Source organism: Microchirus variegatus (genome assembly GCF_963457635.1).
Source record: "Microchirus variegatus genome assembly, chromosome: 1".
NCBI classification, from domain to species: Eukaryota; Metazoa; Chordata; class Actinopteri; order Pleuronectiformes; family Soleidae; genus Microchirus; species Microchirus variegatus.
In genome coordinates this window covers 592,181-610,450 of record NC_139802.1, presented here as the reverse complement: position 1 = coordinate 610,450, position 18,270 = coordinate 592,181, and the positions used below count along the sequence as shown (strand labels likewise).

Below are 18,270 nucleotides of genomic sequence, written 5' to 3'. Positions count from 1 at the left end.
TTGAGAATCTGGGAGGAAACGTGTTTCATGATGTCACATGGAGAGAACCTGCTGGCGTAAATAAATAAATAAATAAATAAATAAACAAATATGACCGACAAACATTTAAAGATTTGAAAATAAACATGTTGTTATTTAGCTTTTTATTTGTTTAATTGTTCGTCTTTTGATACAGCCAGTGGAGAAAAGGGGTGGGGCTAAATATATATATTTTTTTTTTTTTTAAACATATACACATTCACACATAATACACAGGAAGTTATAAAAAAAAGTTATATGAAAAGACGAGGCATTAGCATGTAATACAATAGGACAAAACACAGTTAAACAAAGTTAAATGCAACTGTGAAGGCATCGTCATGTGTTTAATACCACATGGTAACGACAAAGGCAGGGCCTCCACACAGGTGGAGCGCTTGGTGCAAACAAAAGACAGAATAATACTAGAGGAGATGCTGCCACTGCCTACACAGTTAACATGCAAAATGCTGAATCACTGCTGTTATGTTACACCGCACCAGGCTCAACGCAAGCACGAGTAACAACTATTTTCTTACACAGGAATTTCACCACTGTGGTTGAAAATCGGGCTAAAATCAAAAGGAAGTATGGAAACAAGAGGAAGTGTAGGCACATGGCCAAAATAGACACGAAAACATATTATTTTAGGCCTTTTATCTATGAAATTCAGTACAGCAAGAGGAGAATAAAGTAATATATTTAACCGTCATGAACAGACTGAAGTACAAAAGCTGAATAATGGACAGAATAGTGGTATTTACTGAATCAACAGAAAAGATAAAAAAAAAAAAAAAGAAAGAGGGCTCAAAAGCATACATGAAATATCACATGTGTATGATTTAGTGCTCGTCATCGTTCTAACAGCTCTGAAGTATTTGGTCACTGTGTTTAACATCTGCTACCTAAAGCTCAAAGCTACCACTTCTACTGATGATGCATATCCTGTTGTAACAACAGAACATTTTAGTACTGATTCATGTGAAGTCATAATACATATTAGAAAAAGAAAATCCTTAAATTATGAATAAAATATATGAATTAAAGCAAAAGGAGAACACAAAAACTATAGTATCATGTTTCTAGATGGTGTTTACCTAAACTTTTTATCATGTGCAGGGGCTTTAGAGTCAAAGTGACTCTGAAGAAATCTTTAATTTCATTATGAAATTGTGCAACAATCACATATTAGGTCCTATTGTCAGCCATACAGCTGATATTTTAACTACTGGGATGGGATCTGTGCGCGGCAAATCTGCGTCATACTGTTTGTTCACATGTTTGTGCATCTAAAAAGCATGCAATTAAAAATACTTAACACTGTTCTATCAGCATTTAACATTATTATTCTTTTTTTAAAGCTGATTTTTCTTTTGTTCTTCTCTTTTCTAAAGAATTCAACGCATGCCCATAAATGCTCAGATTCACATCACAAAAACTAAGACCGACATTCACTGTTTTGATCTTTTTTTTTTTTTGTTTGCATTCAACATTAAGCCCCAGATGACTTCACAAAGCTATCAGAGCAGATCAGCTGATATAAAGCACTTTCTAGGGAAGCATCATTAACCATGCTTGCAGGCGCAGCAATTGCCAAAAAGTTAAAGTTACGCTCGATGGACAGAGCCAGAGTGGTAAAACTGTGGAATGGTCAAGTGGGAGGTTCTTACTGCTCCTCACCTTATGGCAGCAATCTGTTTCAGCAACGTTGTTATCGTTAAAATGTTCACAGGGAAACAGAGCAGCCACTGAAAGATTTAAGATGGAAGTATCTCAGTACATGTGCTATACTACCAATGTAGAGGCGAGAAACAAACAAAGGCAGCTTTATATTCAGACTTTTTGAACTGTTCTTGTGCAAGTTATGCTGGAAATTTAAGAGTTAACATAAGATTGGCATAAAAATAAACGCTCAAGCTCACAAAGATTGGCTAAATGTGAGATCGGAGAGCGGAGAGATTAGGAATAAACGATGATGGGAGTATTTATTTTTTTTTTTCCAATGCAGTACATTACTTCTGCACTGAAGTGAACAAAGTCGAGGGGGAACACTACACTGTATCTGCATGCAAACATTTTCACGCACGTTCACATTCACGCCTGCAAACACATACTGAACAAAGCCCTGTTGCAAAGGCAAAATGGTAGCCGAGTATGAATCCTGTGCTTTTGGATTTGGTTCATTGGTGAAACACAATCACTGCGCAGCCTGCTTGGCTCGCTGAGTGTGACATTTCATACACAGGATTTTACCATCCAGTGGAAAGCAGCCATTATCATCCGCTTCTATGGACAGGGGGCGAGCACAGTCCTGAACAAAACAAGAATATTTATCACCGGTTTGTTCAATACACGATATTACTTTATATATTTGAATGTGACAGAAGTCTTACCTCACAACGGTAACACTTGAGGTGGAAGTTTTTGTCAAGAGCCACCACTCTGACTGTCTCCTCGCTGCCTGGAGCTGGAATAATGGGCTCATTACAGCTCACACACAGAGGGGAGAAACGCCTGGAACAGAGAGGTGGAAAAGAGGCCGTCAGTTGATCGGCCTCAGTCACATTCTCATACATTCACACACACACACACAGAGTCACAGTGAGGATTAATCAACCCTGTCAAATCCTATCAGTTCATTCAGTGTCAGCAGGAGGTGGAAAAGTAAGGCTACAGCCATATGGCAACCTTTTCATTTAAAAACATCACTTTCAGTGTTCACACTACCGTTTCACACCTACAAAAAAAGCATGTCACATGACCATTACACGGAGCATGCATGTGCTGGTGTAAACAGGAAACAAGTAAGTGTTCATGGAGCTTTTTGTTCACAGCTGACAGATGTGGCCAATAAGAACAAATCAGGAAGTGAATGTAGTTAACTGAAAAGGCCACATTATACTTCTCCGACTGAGTAACCATGGAGACGCCTCGAGCCTTCATACTTCTGCGTCGTGGTGACGGCTACGCACTGCAATTTCCCGCCCGATCAGTAGGGGTCACTACGCAAGGTTGTTGTGCTTCTGGCTACAGTGAGCAATGGCGTCCGAGAGAGAAAGACTGTTGTTGTTGAAACAGTGGTCGTTTCCCACTTTTCTGTGTCACGGAACGCAGTTTTAAGATAATTTGAGGCGAGAAATTGGCCATTTAGAGTCTAAACATGTGCTGTGTGTGTTAAGATAAGGCTGACCAACTGTTCTTTATACTGATATATTACACAGATGAAAATCAGCAGGATTAGGGTTCCGTTTACACTTTGGCTATTAATACTCCTACGACATGAATGAATATGTAAGAGTTTATTAGCTTAATGACTAATTGATGAAAAGCCAGTAGCCACCTGTGGTAATCCTGAACACAGTAGGGGTTGTTGTTGTCATCTGTGATGAAGGGCGCCCCCTCAAGTACACAGGAGCAGGTGCTGCAGCGGAAACAGTGGGCGTGGAAACACTGGCCCACTGCCTTCAGCACACGGTCTGTGATCTTCTCTCCACATCTGGAACACACAGCCAGGGAACTCTGAGGCAGAGAAGAAGGAAAATAAGATGAGACAATGAAAGACAATGAAAGACAATAAACCTGGAAAACAGAATAGTCGACAGTGATTATGCACCAAAACACTTAATTGTTGGTGTTTTCTCAGCAGATAGTCTGTTTCGTGTACTTTCAGCATGTTTCTGTTTGTGGTCGTGTGAAAACGTCCTCACCATGTAGCAGTCCTCACACTGAGGAGCGCCATCCCTGTCATAGAACTGCATGCCCTGCAGGGGGCGATGACAACTCAGGCAACAGAAGCAGTTAGAGTGGAAGAGTTTATCCATGGCTCTCACTGCTGGTTGACTTCGGGATAGAGCTTCCCCACATTTCCCGCAAACCTCTGAAATGTTGAAGGAGAGAGAGTTGAGAGAGGAATGCAGATAGTCAAGAGTCTACAAATATAATCAATCAAATAGTAGAAATGACAGTAAATCTACCACTTAAACTGTAGAATGTAAAGGATGAAATATAAATATATTTTAATAACCATTAATGGTTTGCATTTTGCCACCAGTCAGCAAAATGACAAAATAACTTGCTTTTTATCTCTTTTGTGTAAAGAACAAATTAAACAGTTGCTGGTCGTACTTTATGAATCTATTTGTTTCTGATTTCACAAAGAATATTACAGGCACCAAGTCAACCTCTTAACTTTTGTCAACACTGCATCTTCGCCAACTCCGTTTATGGTTTGATGTACTGCTCAAGCGACTGTACTCGCTGACTGTAATTAGCAACAACAACCTGGTTTCCATTAAAATGTTAAACAAACGCAAATTTTAAACAAACGTTCAGTTATTCTCGTTTCCATCCACGGCTGTTTCAGCAATTATCGGGATGTGTACTGTGATAAACTTCAAACTGTGTTAAATATCTTAGTGTACAGCCTGCCAGAAATTATTATTAGAAGAAGACATTTTTACTTCCCTTTAAGGGCCAATGCCGATTCCTATCTTAACCCTCAAGCTCAACCCTTAATCTTAACTGACCCTCAAAACAAAGTGTTAAGGGTTATTTTTTGTCACTTAGAAATGGGACACCCCTTAAATGCAGATACGTCTTCAGACTGCAGGGGGCAGAATAACGCGAAAGCTGCGTCCAGTCTGTCAACTCCAAAAAAGAAGAAGAAGAACACATTTACGTCAGGATTATTTATTCTGATCCGTTTGTCAGTCAAGTTATTAGGTTGTCAGTTAGTTATAAGATGATACTCATACAAATATTCAGCTGACAGTTACCACACACCACGACTTATTGAAAAGTAAACCATAGCAAACCATCGCTTGTCCGCACCGGCCGACTATTGACAAAAGATGGTAAAATTAAAATAAATGTTACGCAACAATGACGTCAGTAATCCATAATATGGGCCTAAACTAAGATAATACAATGGTTTTCATCATTTTTATATCTCTATTAACAAAGAAAGTACTTCATTTGTAGCGTACTCGTTTCACTGCTTTTCACGCCATCTTTGTTATGTCAAAACACGCAATGCATTCTGGGTAGCCCTTGATCCCAAGGGTGGTCTCGGGAAAATCTCAATATTGAGGGCGATACAGCCCTTAAACTTGACCCTCAACTTAATTTTTCTGAGAATCGGGACAGAACTTGAGATTGAGGGTTAAGCAAGGAATTGGAATTCACCCTAAGTATAAAAACCTGAATGTGATATTTCATGAACGTACATAATATCATTGAACATGAATGTGTGTACCTGAAGGAGGGGAGGTGATGACTGATGGATGTTTATCCATGTCTTTAATGAAATCCTGAGTCATTCTCTCGAGTTCCTCCACTTCCCTCATATTTAGAGGAACGCCTCCACCTGGGATAGGAACTGGGGCAGGAGGTGAGGGCTGACACACAAACACATACACACACAGCCATTAGTGCATACCTATACATTATTTACATTGTGTCATACAGCATAAATAAATCATCTAAAAACACCGTTAGTGCTCAACTGTACAACACAAATAAAGTCTCCGTCTTAAAGTAGGAACATACCGTTGATGACGGGGGAGTTTTCATTGGTTGGTTAAATGAAGAGGGCGGAGATACCATCGTCTTGGGTTGAGAAGGAGGAACAGCCACAGGAGGGTTTTGGTTCAGGTTCACTTGAGTGGAAAAGGGAGAACTCTTTACGTGATTAGAGGCTGGAGCAGCTACCATGCTGTTTGGTGGAGTCGGAGGTGCGGGGGGTGCTGCAGGAGGTGCTGCAGGAGGTGCTGCAGGAGGAGGAGGGAAAGAGCTGGAGGCAAAGGGGGGAGAAGGTTTCGGTGCTACACTGACTGGAGCAGGGGTCTGGTTCAGATTCTGGTTCAGTTTTTGTGCTAGAGCAGCCGCTGAAGTTGTCCTCCCTCCAAAACCAGACTTGGGTGCCACTGCTGGGGCCTTGGAAAACGGAGCAGCGGAGTTTGGCGCAGAGTTGTGATTGGCTTGACGGTTAGTTCTGGCTCTTAGTTCTTCGGCCCAAGGTGCTGGAGGGGGGCGGTCTCCCATCTCAGGTGGCGGGAGGAAGGAGAGTGCTGGTTTGGGAGCAGTGGGAGGAGGACCTGAAGGCTTGGGTGCTGGTGCTGGTGCTGAAGAATACTGGCTTGGTAACTGAGGATAGAACAACACAAACACCATTTAATGAGCTTTTCACATATCGATTTACGGCAAAACAATGGTTTTTAATTTATTCAGAAAAAAATTAAACGTTATCATTACCATAAAGTTCACATCTAGTGTTAAAGACCACACTGAAATGCTTTAAGAAGATACTGTTATCATATTGAATGAGGTACTTTAATGAAGAGTAAACACTGGAAGCACCGTGCAGTTTGAGCTTATCAGAAGTGCTTCATCTTTTTGACATTTATTTTGCAGTTTTGAGCCAACATTATTCTGCCTGATCCAGTACCTCCCGGTTGGATAAAAACACTCTCCATTTATGGCCCTTTCACTGGGCCTCTGGCAGCACACTTTGTTTTCATCACACTCTCATGATCTCCACTCAGTTCTGTGTGCATTTTTTCTCCCTGGATCACCAGCTACCTCACATCTTGTTTTTTTTCGGTCTGTGTGCTGTGTGAGCAGTTCACTTATCATTGAGCTTTCAACCGAGCAGATGAGGAAAGACTCATAAAACCAGCCTGGCATCTCTCCAAACCTCTTCCACTGACCTACCTAGTGTTAATTTTTTCTGCTGCTGTCTGACTCTCCTGTTTGTGCAGTGAGTCTCCTCTTAGTTAAAGTCTGATGTCATTCCTCCCACCTTGTCATCTGCTCTTTGGCTCTTTACAGAATCTACTGGTGTCATAAAATCTTACGTTTGTTTCAGTCAGTGTGCTGCCCTGTTCCTATACTGCTACCTTTGGGTTAAAGGGTCCTCTGGTCTCCATCTCAGACAGTAAGTCAGTCAGAGAGTCCAGCTGCTGATCAAAGCTAGTCTGCTTCTCCATCTGTCTCTGGTAGAGGACAACAGAAAGAAGAAGAAGAAAAATTACAAAATATAAATGTCTTATTGTTTACACAGTCACTTGCAGTCACTGAGGTGGGACACCAGGAACACAAGAATGAATGATAAACAAACAAAATGAATGACTTGATAAATGAGGATGAATAAATGAATAGCATTTGAATTTTATTATCCTGGTTGGATGAGTATTGAATGTTGAATTATTTAATTTTTGATTAATTGTGTTTTTCTGAGAGGCATTTAGAAAGAGCTTGCTTTCTTCAAGCAACTTTTTAAATTTTGTACTGTTTTGAAGCACTCGATAATTCAATCAATTCTGTTAACTGATGCATTTGTTGCTGACGAACCAACTGCAATTAACTCTGTCCTATGCTTGACATGAATACAATAAGCCATTCATTGCATGTCTGATGTCAATGGCATAAATGTGCAATAATCCTGTTAGTAGCAATTCACCCTAGACTAATCCTAACATAATTTGCAGGAAAATCTCCAAAGGACACAAGACACACAGCGTCTTAGAAGTTATACCTAAACGTAGCTACATGTAGCACAAGCAAGAAACATGCAGACAGCCCAGGCAACTTCAGATACCATCATGACTTACCTGTGGATTCACAGCAGCACTGGGAAGACTGGTACCTGACACAGGGAGGGGTGGAGGGGGTGGGGGAGGAGGGGGAGAAGGACAGGTGGGTGGACAGGCACTCTCCTCAGGGGGAGCCGGGAGGGGCAGGTCATCTGCCACTGGGGGTGGAGCAGGAAATGCAGGAGGGGGGGCATCAGTGGCAGAGGGTGAGGTACGACATTCAGGGGGAGGTGCTGGCAAATCATCGTCCAGTGGAGGAGGAGGAGGCGGGGGTGGGAAGACTGACAAAAATGAGCAGGGTTGATTGGTTAAAAGCTGTGACAAAAGAAAAGTCTTTAAAGGTGCCATATGTAAGAATGTGGCCAAAAACAGTTACTTATTCAAATTCAAAATACCGAGGTCTTTTAGGTTTTCGTTTTCTGCCGTCACTGGCAACCCGTGGTTGCTCGGCAGCTGAGACTCTACTGACTGCAATGATTGGTAGACGGCAGTAGGTGGCGCCACATGCCAAAACATGATTTCAGAACATAAACATGATTTTTTAATGCAAATATTTTGGCTGTACTGTTGTTGTTCAGTATGTTATATGAACATTATTCCTGAGTGACATTAGGAGGATTTTATGGCCAGTTATTACATAATGCACCCTTAATTACCCCAGTACTTTTACTGTCAATCATATCAGAAATCCTCAATGCTTAAAATAATGAGTTCATAGCTAAAAAAGAACATGAATACAAAAGGACAAGTAAACAAAAAGACTGTCTGTTCAGATTTGGTCAGTTTAAGAAATACTCAATAACCTCTGTCTGATCCTCCAATGACTTCTTTCATCAGAGGTGTAGAAGAATGTATATGTATGTTTCCCTGTGGGATTTCTGTGATGTGTTTACACTCAGTTGTGTTTTTCTTTCAAATCTCATCTGTATCAGCTGCATTTACACTAAGAGGTACAGTGCAGTTCAGCCCCTGTGTTACGGTTGCAGGCTTGTAAGCCGGACGATGATAGCTGACACAGTGTAGCCAGCCCGCTGCCATTATTCATATAAAAGAAAGACACCTGGTCTTGAATCCTCTCTCTGTTGTAATGCAGGGTTTATTTTATAATGGCAGGTTTTGTGTTTTTCCCCCCCATTTCGTTCAGTCATGGAATAGTAATTCTCAACCAAAAGGCAACAGATTTGTGCCAAATAGTGGGACAGATGATTTATTTTGGTACCCTCCATCTTACTTACTGTGCCAAACTGTGACAACATCATCCCTAAGCATTAGATAGACTTGATAGCACTTACAATCACATAGCGAAGGGGGTGGTGGAGGCAGATCTCCCACCCGACCAATCACACCAGTGCCAACTGGTACCGGTGATGGAGCCGACGGAGGTGTCTGGCTTTTGGGCCGCGGCGGTGCTACAGAGGCAAACTTCTTTGGCTGGTTGTAGAACGATGGGGCGGTGACTGTGAAGTTGAGAGAGGAGGTAACCAAGAACGGCTTGCTGCTGTTGGAGTCCTCCATCTTATTATGCTTTTATCTGTGGACAAACACAAGAACCATGATGGATAACGGTAAGATGCTATACAGGACAGCATCATTTCTTATTTGGGAGGCTGTTTCATAACAAGGATGTGGAACAGGCCACAGTAAAGTTCGAACAACTGCAGAATATCGCTCTTACACGAAGGAAAACATAAATCAGCCAACTGTCAGCGCATGCATGTTGGTTCTTCTGCAGGTGAATTAGTGGTGACAGCTCCTCAACTAAACATATGGCCTGTCACAATTCCAATCCACACAAAGGTTTGAATTCAATTGCACTCAGACTACATTCTGAGCAGCGTCGATGGACAGCAGTCCTCTGATGCACTGCAAAATGTTAACAAAGAAGCAATTCCTTTTTGTAAAATATAATACAAATTGTGGATGGTGATGAGGCGGCTGCAGAGGTAACTACACTAATAAAGCTTTTCTTTCACTCTGTTTAGTTTGCAGCTTTAAACTGGCAGGAGCTTCTTTATTGCTTGCGGCTATAATTAACATGTGCATATTGTTTGGAATTTCCTATTCATACAAAACATGAACTACTTTTACATTAACTGGCAAATCAGTTCACTATGCAGACTGGTACCTATTGTTTACTTGATAACTCTTGCTTCCAGCTGATTTGACTCCTTTTGTTTTGCCAAAACCAATCATAAATGGAGGTTTATTGTTGCATACAATGTCTACTTAAAATGTGGCAAGGACTGTGCCTGGATGCAGAGAAATAGTAGTAAAACAAACAAATGCTGCACATTTTATAAATCCAGCGTAGTTGAATCCACAGACACACACAACAACTTGCCAAAGGAGCTACAGTGAACACAGAGCGAGTGTGAACATATCCTCAGGGCACGTTTATGTACAGAGCAAATCAAGGTGGACATAGTGACGCTCCTCAACACCAAAGCTAAAGTGCAATATTTAACACACATAGTGACTTATACAACTGCAGTAATAAGGTTGTGAGAAAGACACTACTTTAAAGCAAGATATAGCAACTGGCATAACATTTTCATGAGAGGTGCGTCAGAGAGTGGGTTTACGGAAAAATTTACCTCACACTCTTGTGGTTAAAAAAAAGGGAGAGAAAAAAGGTTGACGTTACTTCAGTGTCTCTATCAGGATTTCTCACCAAGTCTGAACATATTTCCCTGAAGGCCACGAGACCTTTAAACATAACCTTTAGTCCTTTAGTCCTCCTCTTGTATCACGCACGCACACACACACACACACACACACACACGTACACACACGCACACACACACACGCACACACACGCACACACACACACACACACACGCACACACACTCTCAATTAATGGGAACATTTATCAGAAACATTATGACACAAATACATATATATATAAAACTGCAAATAGTACAATACTTTTTAAATGTAGAGCTTTGTAGAGTATCTTTAGCTAAAGTTGTGGTATCTCTGCCAATTTGTTAACTTTTTATATTCATGCATCTCCAGCTGCTCCTCTCCAAAAGCAAAGGAGAGTTATTTATATGTAATTGAGTGAGCGCTTGCAGAACATCCTTTTTTATAATAAGATCAAGTCTGACATGGACTTGAAAACCATCAACTAGATGAGACTTATCGGTAAAAACCAAACAAACAAAGCAGGACAAGTCTGAGTGTTTCATCCTCATTCCTCGTTGTTGGGACACACAGGTATACGTCAAGTTCTGACAAGACAGAAAAACCCTCACAGCCCCTGAAAACATCTCTTATGCTTATGAGCTTATGAGAGAACTAGCTCCTCTGATAAGGAAGCTATGCTTCTTCTTTTTTGGATCAGCTTCCTCCTGTGATTTATTTTATTTTATGCTAAATTATTTTATCCATATATGGCCAGACCAAGGCCATGACAGAGGTGTCAGCTGTTGCTTTGTGTCATAAGACCATCACATTATGAATCATCGATGTATTCAAACTTTTGATTACACAACAGAGCCCACATGGTCATGATTCAGTCTCTATGCATTTCTAGCAGGTAGACTGCTATCTACATACAACACTTACAACACTGTGGTTTTGTCATGTAATGAATTCTGCGTTACTAGACGAGGTTTTCCTTGACAAATCCAGATGAGACATTTGACAACAATATCAATGATTAATCACAGCAATTGAACATAGTTATACCACTACAATACATTACTTAAAGTGACACTGTGTAGTATTTATGGGTTTAAATGACCCAAAATCCACTTTTGTATACATATTATGTGCTCCTGCATTGTCTAGTCGCTGTATAATAGTTTCATTTTCGTAGTGTTTCAAAAAGTCATGTAAAACAACATGGTCACGGGCCGATGTTGCATAACCACTGTTAACAGCGAGATTCCATGTTTCTACTGGAGCCTGTAAGGACAAACCCGAGAGAACAAATCAAGCGTCGCTTTACTTGAAGCGGAAGTCCCAAGCGGATCTTTTTACGCGTTTAGAATGAAGGACCACACGGATTTTACAGCGGATAAAGGAACACCAGTACGTGACCGTACGCCCGCACCACGGAGAAAGACGACGAGGACGACATTTGACCGGCCGAGGATACCGTAGCGCTCAGGGAAGGGAGGGGGTGAGCAGAGGAGCAGTTTGTTGTTGTAAATTTCAGTCTCTCCTCTAGATGTCACTATAAACTACTTACTTCACCTTTAATTAAATTATTTGCCTGGAAGATAGTGAAGCTCTAGACAGTGTTTTTTTTTGTGTGAATATGGCAGCCTGATTATATGCAGCAACATAAAGACAAATCACACACTAAACAAAAGCCCTTAAAAAACTATGAGACGGGTGCTTTTTAAGTTAGAAAATAGCTGGCTACACAATCAAAGAGGCTTCTTCATGTTGAGTGGAGTAGACTCTTAATATGAACAGATTGGCTGGTCAAGAAGATAAAGCTCTTGGCTTTAAAGACGGTTTGAGCGTTTGAATATCAACAGAGTACTCAAACCTAACACCTGGAATTACAATGGCTTTCTATAATAAGTACTTGACAACAGCGTGCGATTTAGTCTTTTCATTACTACACTTAAGCTACCATGTTTTAAGAGCCAAGACCCTCTCAATTATTCAACAGTCATAATAACTTGCAGTCAGGTTCCATCTGGTGCCTGATATGGTCCAAAGGGATTTAATACGGTGAGATCAGCTACACACTCAGCCCCAACAGTCCTACTTCAAATCTATCTTGAAACCTGATGCTTGCGCTGAGAGGGACCCTCAGCTAAGGAACATATTTGGCACTACAACTGAATGACATCACCTTTTTTGTTCTCAGTTACACTACAATCAACCCCCTTCTCTTCATTCCCTAACTCTCATAAAGCCGACAGACTAAAACCATTTTTCACCACTTTTTTTGTACATTCCTTGTATTCTCAGTGGTGTCACCCCAAATGTTTGATCTGAATAACATCAGTAGAGGCTGCATTTGATTATTTCTATTTTACAGCTGTGATGAAGGAAACCTTGTGTAGTCTTTGCATAGGCCTCAGCTTATGTCACATACTGTACTGTAGCGTTTGAACTTTGTATAAACTCCATATGTTTTTTACAGGCTACACAATTGGTCCTGAGCTCTGGTTTGGGTAACACAGCCCATTTGGTTTTCATTCCATCTTATCAGGGACTGACTTACTCGTGGGATGGAGGGAGACGGTAATAAGCCCAACTGCCTTGTAGCATAATAAAACCAGCAGGACTATGGCACTCAGTGACGTAGTTGAAAAACCATTGCCCTAGAAAACTGACACTTCTTCATGACAGGAAAACAGACTTAGTTGAGACTCAGCACTTGAGGACCTGCACTTTCTATTGTCCTTGTGTTTAATCTCATTCTTGATAAGATTCACATAGAGGCACAGACTATGAGCTAGAGTAGCTGTGAGGTGGAGTTTATTACACATTTTACAGTTTCACTGAGTAGGAGTTCATTGTCTTGTGGTCACAGAAGAACTACACTCTGGTTTACATACAGCTAATACTTTCCAAAGGGTTATTTGTGGAAATGTCATAGGAAGATGTCTAAGTGAAACCTCTTCCTTTTTCACCCAAAATGTGTGTGCAGCGGAATGTTTCAAAACAGAATGTTTTTTTTTAACCACAATGTGCCATGACGCTTTAATTAAACATTTGGGGATATCCCTTTGTAAAAACAACTCTGGTAAACATCCTTAATGGGTTGACCATTGTTAATGATCAATGCTTGAAGTAATGATGAAAGAAAACAATAAGAAAGAAAATAGAAATATTTTCCATATTTATAAAGCAGCTTCCTAATCTATTAACCAAACAAGAACCTGAAAATCAGAAAGCACGTGCAGTAATTCCTTCTGTATCGGGTCAGTCATTACATCGGTGGCTGGTGTGTTGTTTACGAAACTCTCTATTTTTCTGATGTAAATAGCACACAGTTTCTGGGAAAGCGTGTCTGGGCTGGGGGGTCACTAATGTGGGGACAGACGACCCTTTTCAGAGCAATCGTACAGGTCACTGGCCATGCAATCAGAACCAGTGTGGTGCTTTCTGAAGAACAGCGGTTGGTGAATGATTGAAACCGGTGACAACATAAGCCGATGGGCTCCGTGTCAAGCTCTCACAAGAACAGTTGTGTCTGCTTGAACTGACATGCAGTGAAATGGTGTAGCACAATGAACAGTCACAAGCCAGTGGGAGTCAAACTCAAAGAGGTAGACAACACATGCAGTGATTTGAGGCAAAGAAATTCCCTAAAATAGCTTGCATGACCTGACTTCTGTTGGCCACAATTAAGGAGAATTTCTTGTCACCCCAGTGAGTGATGAGCAGCATATATCCAGTCATAGATCATCTTCATTCACAGATTTACGTTTGCCTCACTTTAATTTACTGTGGCATCAGTAACCATAATCCCAGGCTCTTCAAACAGACGCACCACACAAACCTCAGACTATAGCTGTCTCACTATAAATTATTCTTGAACATGGCTTACTGTGGCTGCAGATTGAGGCTCACTTCCTATCTCGCAGATGAAAAGACAAATCAGAGAGACACGGCAACAGCTGAGTGGCTGAGACTGATAATCACTGCATTTTCACATTCTACAGTTGTAGTAATTCTATGCTAAAATAGCCGTATTTAACATGTAATCTCCCGAGTCCAGACATCCATCTTATTATTGAGTTTTTGGCTCTCATCCTGGTTTTGATCACTTTCTGAATATAAGCGTTTTCATGAAACACGAGTGACCTGGTTATCTACATATACATGGTCATTCCTTCTGGATGTTGTCGTTTCTTCTGTCTGAACAAAAAGTGGTATTTTTTTTTCTATTTATCAATCAATGTGTTTTTCTTTAAAATAATAAAATAGAAATGTCATCCCCATGCTGGTCTTGTTTACAGTTACCAAAACCCAAATTATTGATGTGCGTGTAGTACTGAACTGCTCTACATCAGTGCTTCCCAAAAGTGTAGGCCCCACAAGGGATATAAAAATTATTTGAAGCATTTAATTTTCCTCTCAGTTCTGCCGCAGTTTACTTTAGCATTGAGCTACATTCTCGCTAATGTACAAATCTGGGTGTGGACCCTGAAAGCTCTTTTTCTTATTCTTTGGCGTTTTACTGCAGTTGGCAACTTGGCATCAGTAATGTTGCATTACAGTCTCCTCTCTTCTGTCCCTCTCCCACAAATCATTACTGCTGTAGAAGTTCTAAAGGAATATGTAGAGGCCTAAAACATCTAAAGTTTGTGAAGCTCTGCATCACGCTTTGCAATTGTAAATACACCTATTTACACAAAGTGTTCTTTAATAGAAATATGTTTTTTCCATCTGTATCTTTTTGTTTAGTTTTAGATGAGCATCAATCAGAGGCGCAGCTTGTGAACAGGCAAGGCAGGCAACTGCTTGGGGCCCTGGGCCCATAGGGGGCCCCCCGACACTTGGAGCCTGAGGGCTGTTTTTGCTGAAATGTGCAGTGACCGTCCCCGTTTGCAATGACATCTCAGTAGTAAACCTCCCTAAAGGGGCCCCACCTCACGTTAACCTGTGTGAAGTTATCGTTCTGCAAGTTGGAAAATGAAGAGAATTATTTGCATATCTATCATATTATGCATTACATATGTGTAATGCATATCTTTTTTTATATATATATATATATATATAGTTTTTTTCAGTTATTTACAGTATTTTATTATTCTATATATTTATATTGTTTTATAATGTGGGTTCTTTACAATGTATTTTTTACTAAGTTTATATAGTTTTTTAAAAGCTATTTACAGTATTTTATTGTTCTTTACATTTATATTTCACATACCTTTTAATTACAAGGTTTTCCATGTTTTTTCATTCATTTGGAATAACAATCCTCTTGAATTCATACATTTTTCGTTGGCGTCAGATTATTAATAACATAAAGGTGATGAACACTGGTCGGAAGGAAGGGCCCCCTGGGAATTTTTGCTTAGGGCCCCTACAGACTCTTGAATCGCCTCTGGCATCGATTGACAGATAATCATGATAAATAATTAATAATTAATAATTAATCAGACTGCGTACAAACCTTTTCCTGTCTATTGTACGCCTCTAACCTGTGTGCAATGACGTCACTTAGTCACCGCCCCGTTAAATATCGGTCATTGATTAGATAGCCTACTGTTAGCTAGCGCTTTGACAGCTGACAGCAATGGGCTAAACACTTCTCACAATGTAATAAAACGTGAAACTGTAAAAGATTCAATTGAGCATGTTAGCTATAGCTGCCCCTTAACAAGCGAACGCTGCTGAATGAAGTCACTTTAATGTTAATACTAGTATCAACGTTAGCATGTTTTTTTTTTAGCTCCATTTGACTTAGCGTCACGGCTTCAACACAAGTTAGCCGCTAACGACAGACGTGTACTCACCCACAGGTGTAGGTGACGTTAGCTCCGGAGCTTATCGTCAATCACAGCAGGCAGCTACTACGTTAGCTTCACACTCCCTCTCTCTTTTCTACCAATTCCCTGAGCTCCCGGCTCAGCAGCAGCAGCTAGAATGTGTAGCAAAACGTTCCTAATAACACCGCCCCCATTTGTACTTACCTCATACGGCCTCTCTGAACCCCGCTGTCATCAAGAGTAATGACTGAGAACCGCTGCACATAAAGGCTTACAGCTGCATGGCTGACTAGCAAAAGCTCCGGCGTCAACTTTTTCTTTTTAGTTAGCTAGCTTGACTTCCTCCTCCTGAAGCTTCCGCGTTGCTCACTCCGTATCATCGGTGAACATCAGCTGCTGCTGCTGGAGCAACGTTTATTTACATTTACCAAACAAACACAGAGGCGACAGAGGAACAAGCTCACTGAATGCTTTTCTGTATTTTTTAATTTAAATTAAATATTACACACAAGTGACTGATAAGGAAATCTGTCCTTATGCATTAATAAAATATTTTTATTAACCAGTCTGCCCCCACTCCAGAAAAGTAGGACTGACCACTGCCTCCTATTATTATTATTATTATCATCATATTATTATCTAGATACAATCACTTACCTCAGTGATGCAGCTACCGTGTGGATATATCCCTTTTACTACTTCCCCCTCTTTCTTTTGTTCTCCTTTTTCTCTTCTAGGTGCAGCTGAGTGAAAAACTTTTTTCTGCAGAGGGAACTTCTCTTTCTCTCTTCTCCTCTCCAGCTATTAGACTAGACCCTCCCCCTGTGCTGCTTTTCAGTCTGGAAAAGGAATGACACCATCCTTCCAAACAAGTTCCTTCTTGTTTGACTTGAGCCCAGGACTTGTGTATTACTATGTAAACAGCACCTCTCTCTCTCTCTCTCTCTGTGTGTGTGTGTGTGTGTGTTCTTGTACTTGCGGCATACTGAGGACCAGTGAGGGTTTTTAACCAACAAAGCGAGGACATTTCTACGGAGTGAGGACATGTTGGCTGGTCCTCACTTTGTTTTCATTGTATTCACTTCCTTAGGTTGCTATAACAAGCTATACTCAATTTGTCAAAAAAAAAAATAATTCACATTTGGATGACATAGTATAGTATGGCGTTTTTGTCAAATTTTGGACCAAATTTTTTTGTCACATTTTGGACCAATTTTTTTTCACATTTTGGATCAAATTTTTTTGTCAAATTTTGGATCAAATTTTTTTGTCAAATTTTGGACCAATTTTTTTTGGTCAAATTTTGGACCACATTATTTTTGTCAAATTTTGGACCACATTTTTTTGTCAAATTTTGGACCAATTTTTTTTGTCACATTTTGGACCAAATTTTTTTGTCAAATTTTGGACCAAATTTTTTTGTCACATTTTGGACCAATTTTTTTTGTCACATTTTGGATCAAATTTTTTTGTCAAATTTTGGACCAATTTTTTTTGTCAAATTTTGGACCAATTTTTTTTGTCAAATTTTGGACCAATTTTTTTTTGTCAAATTTTGGACCACATTTTTTTGTCAAATTTTGGACCAAATTTTTTTGTCACATTTTGGACCAATTTTTTTTGTCAAATTTCGGACGACAAAGTATAGTATAACGTTTTTGTCAAACTTTGGACCAACAATTTAAAAAAATCGAAAAAAGTTGGGTCAAATTTTTCTTTTCAAATTTTGGATGACATAGTATAGTATGACGTTTTTGTCAAATTTTGGACCAAATTTTTTTGTCACATTTTGGACCAATTTTTTTTCACATTTTGGATCAAATTTTTTTGTCAAATTTTGGATCAAATTTTTTTGTCAAATTTTGGACCAATTTTTTTTGGTCAAATTTTGGACCACATTATTTTTGTCAAATTTTGGACCACATTTTTTTGTCACATTTTGGACCAATTTTTTTTGTCACATTTTGGACCAAATTTTTTTGTCAAATTTTGGACCAAATTTTTTTGTCACATTTTGGACCAATTTTTTTTGTCACATTTTGGATCAAATTTTTTTGTCAAATTTTGGACCGATTTTTTTTGTCAAATTTTGGACCAATTTTTTTTGTCAAATTTTGGACCAATTTTTTTTTGTCAAATTTTGGACCACATTTTTTTGTCAAATTTTGGACCAAATTTTTTTGTCACATTTTGGACCAAATTTTTTTGTCAAATTTCGGACGACAAAGTATAGTATAACGTTTTTGTC

General features: G+C 39.8%; 1 protein-coding gene across 1 annotated transcript; it reads right to left on the bottom strand.

Moving 5' to 3' along the window:
- Positions 1-353: 353 nt before the first annotated feature.
- On the bottom strand, positions 354-16,745 carry zyx (zyxin). Its single transcript, XM_083888277.1, has 10 exons — positions 16,680-16,745; positions 8,903-9,141; positions 7,629-7,891; positions 6,915-7,010; positions 5,566-6,162; positions 5,273-5,414; positions 3,726-3,895; positions 3,359-3,537; positions 2,412-2,532; positions 354-2,329 (listed from the first exon to the last, which is right to left on the bottom strand). Exons 2-10 carry the CDS (start codon positions 9,123-9,125, stop codon positions 2,216-2,218), a joined length of 1,905 nt encoding a protein of 634 aa, XP_083744403.1. The 5' UTR covers positions 9,126-9,141; positions 16,680-16,745; the 3' UTR covers positions 354-2,215.
- Between the last annotated feature and the right edge of the window lie 1,525 nt (positions 16,746-18,270).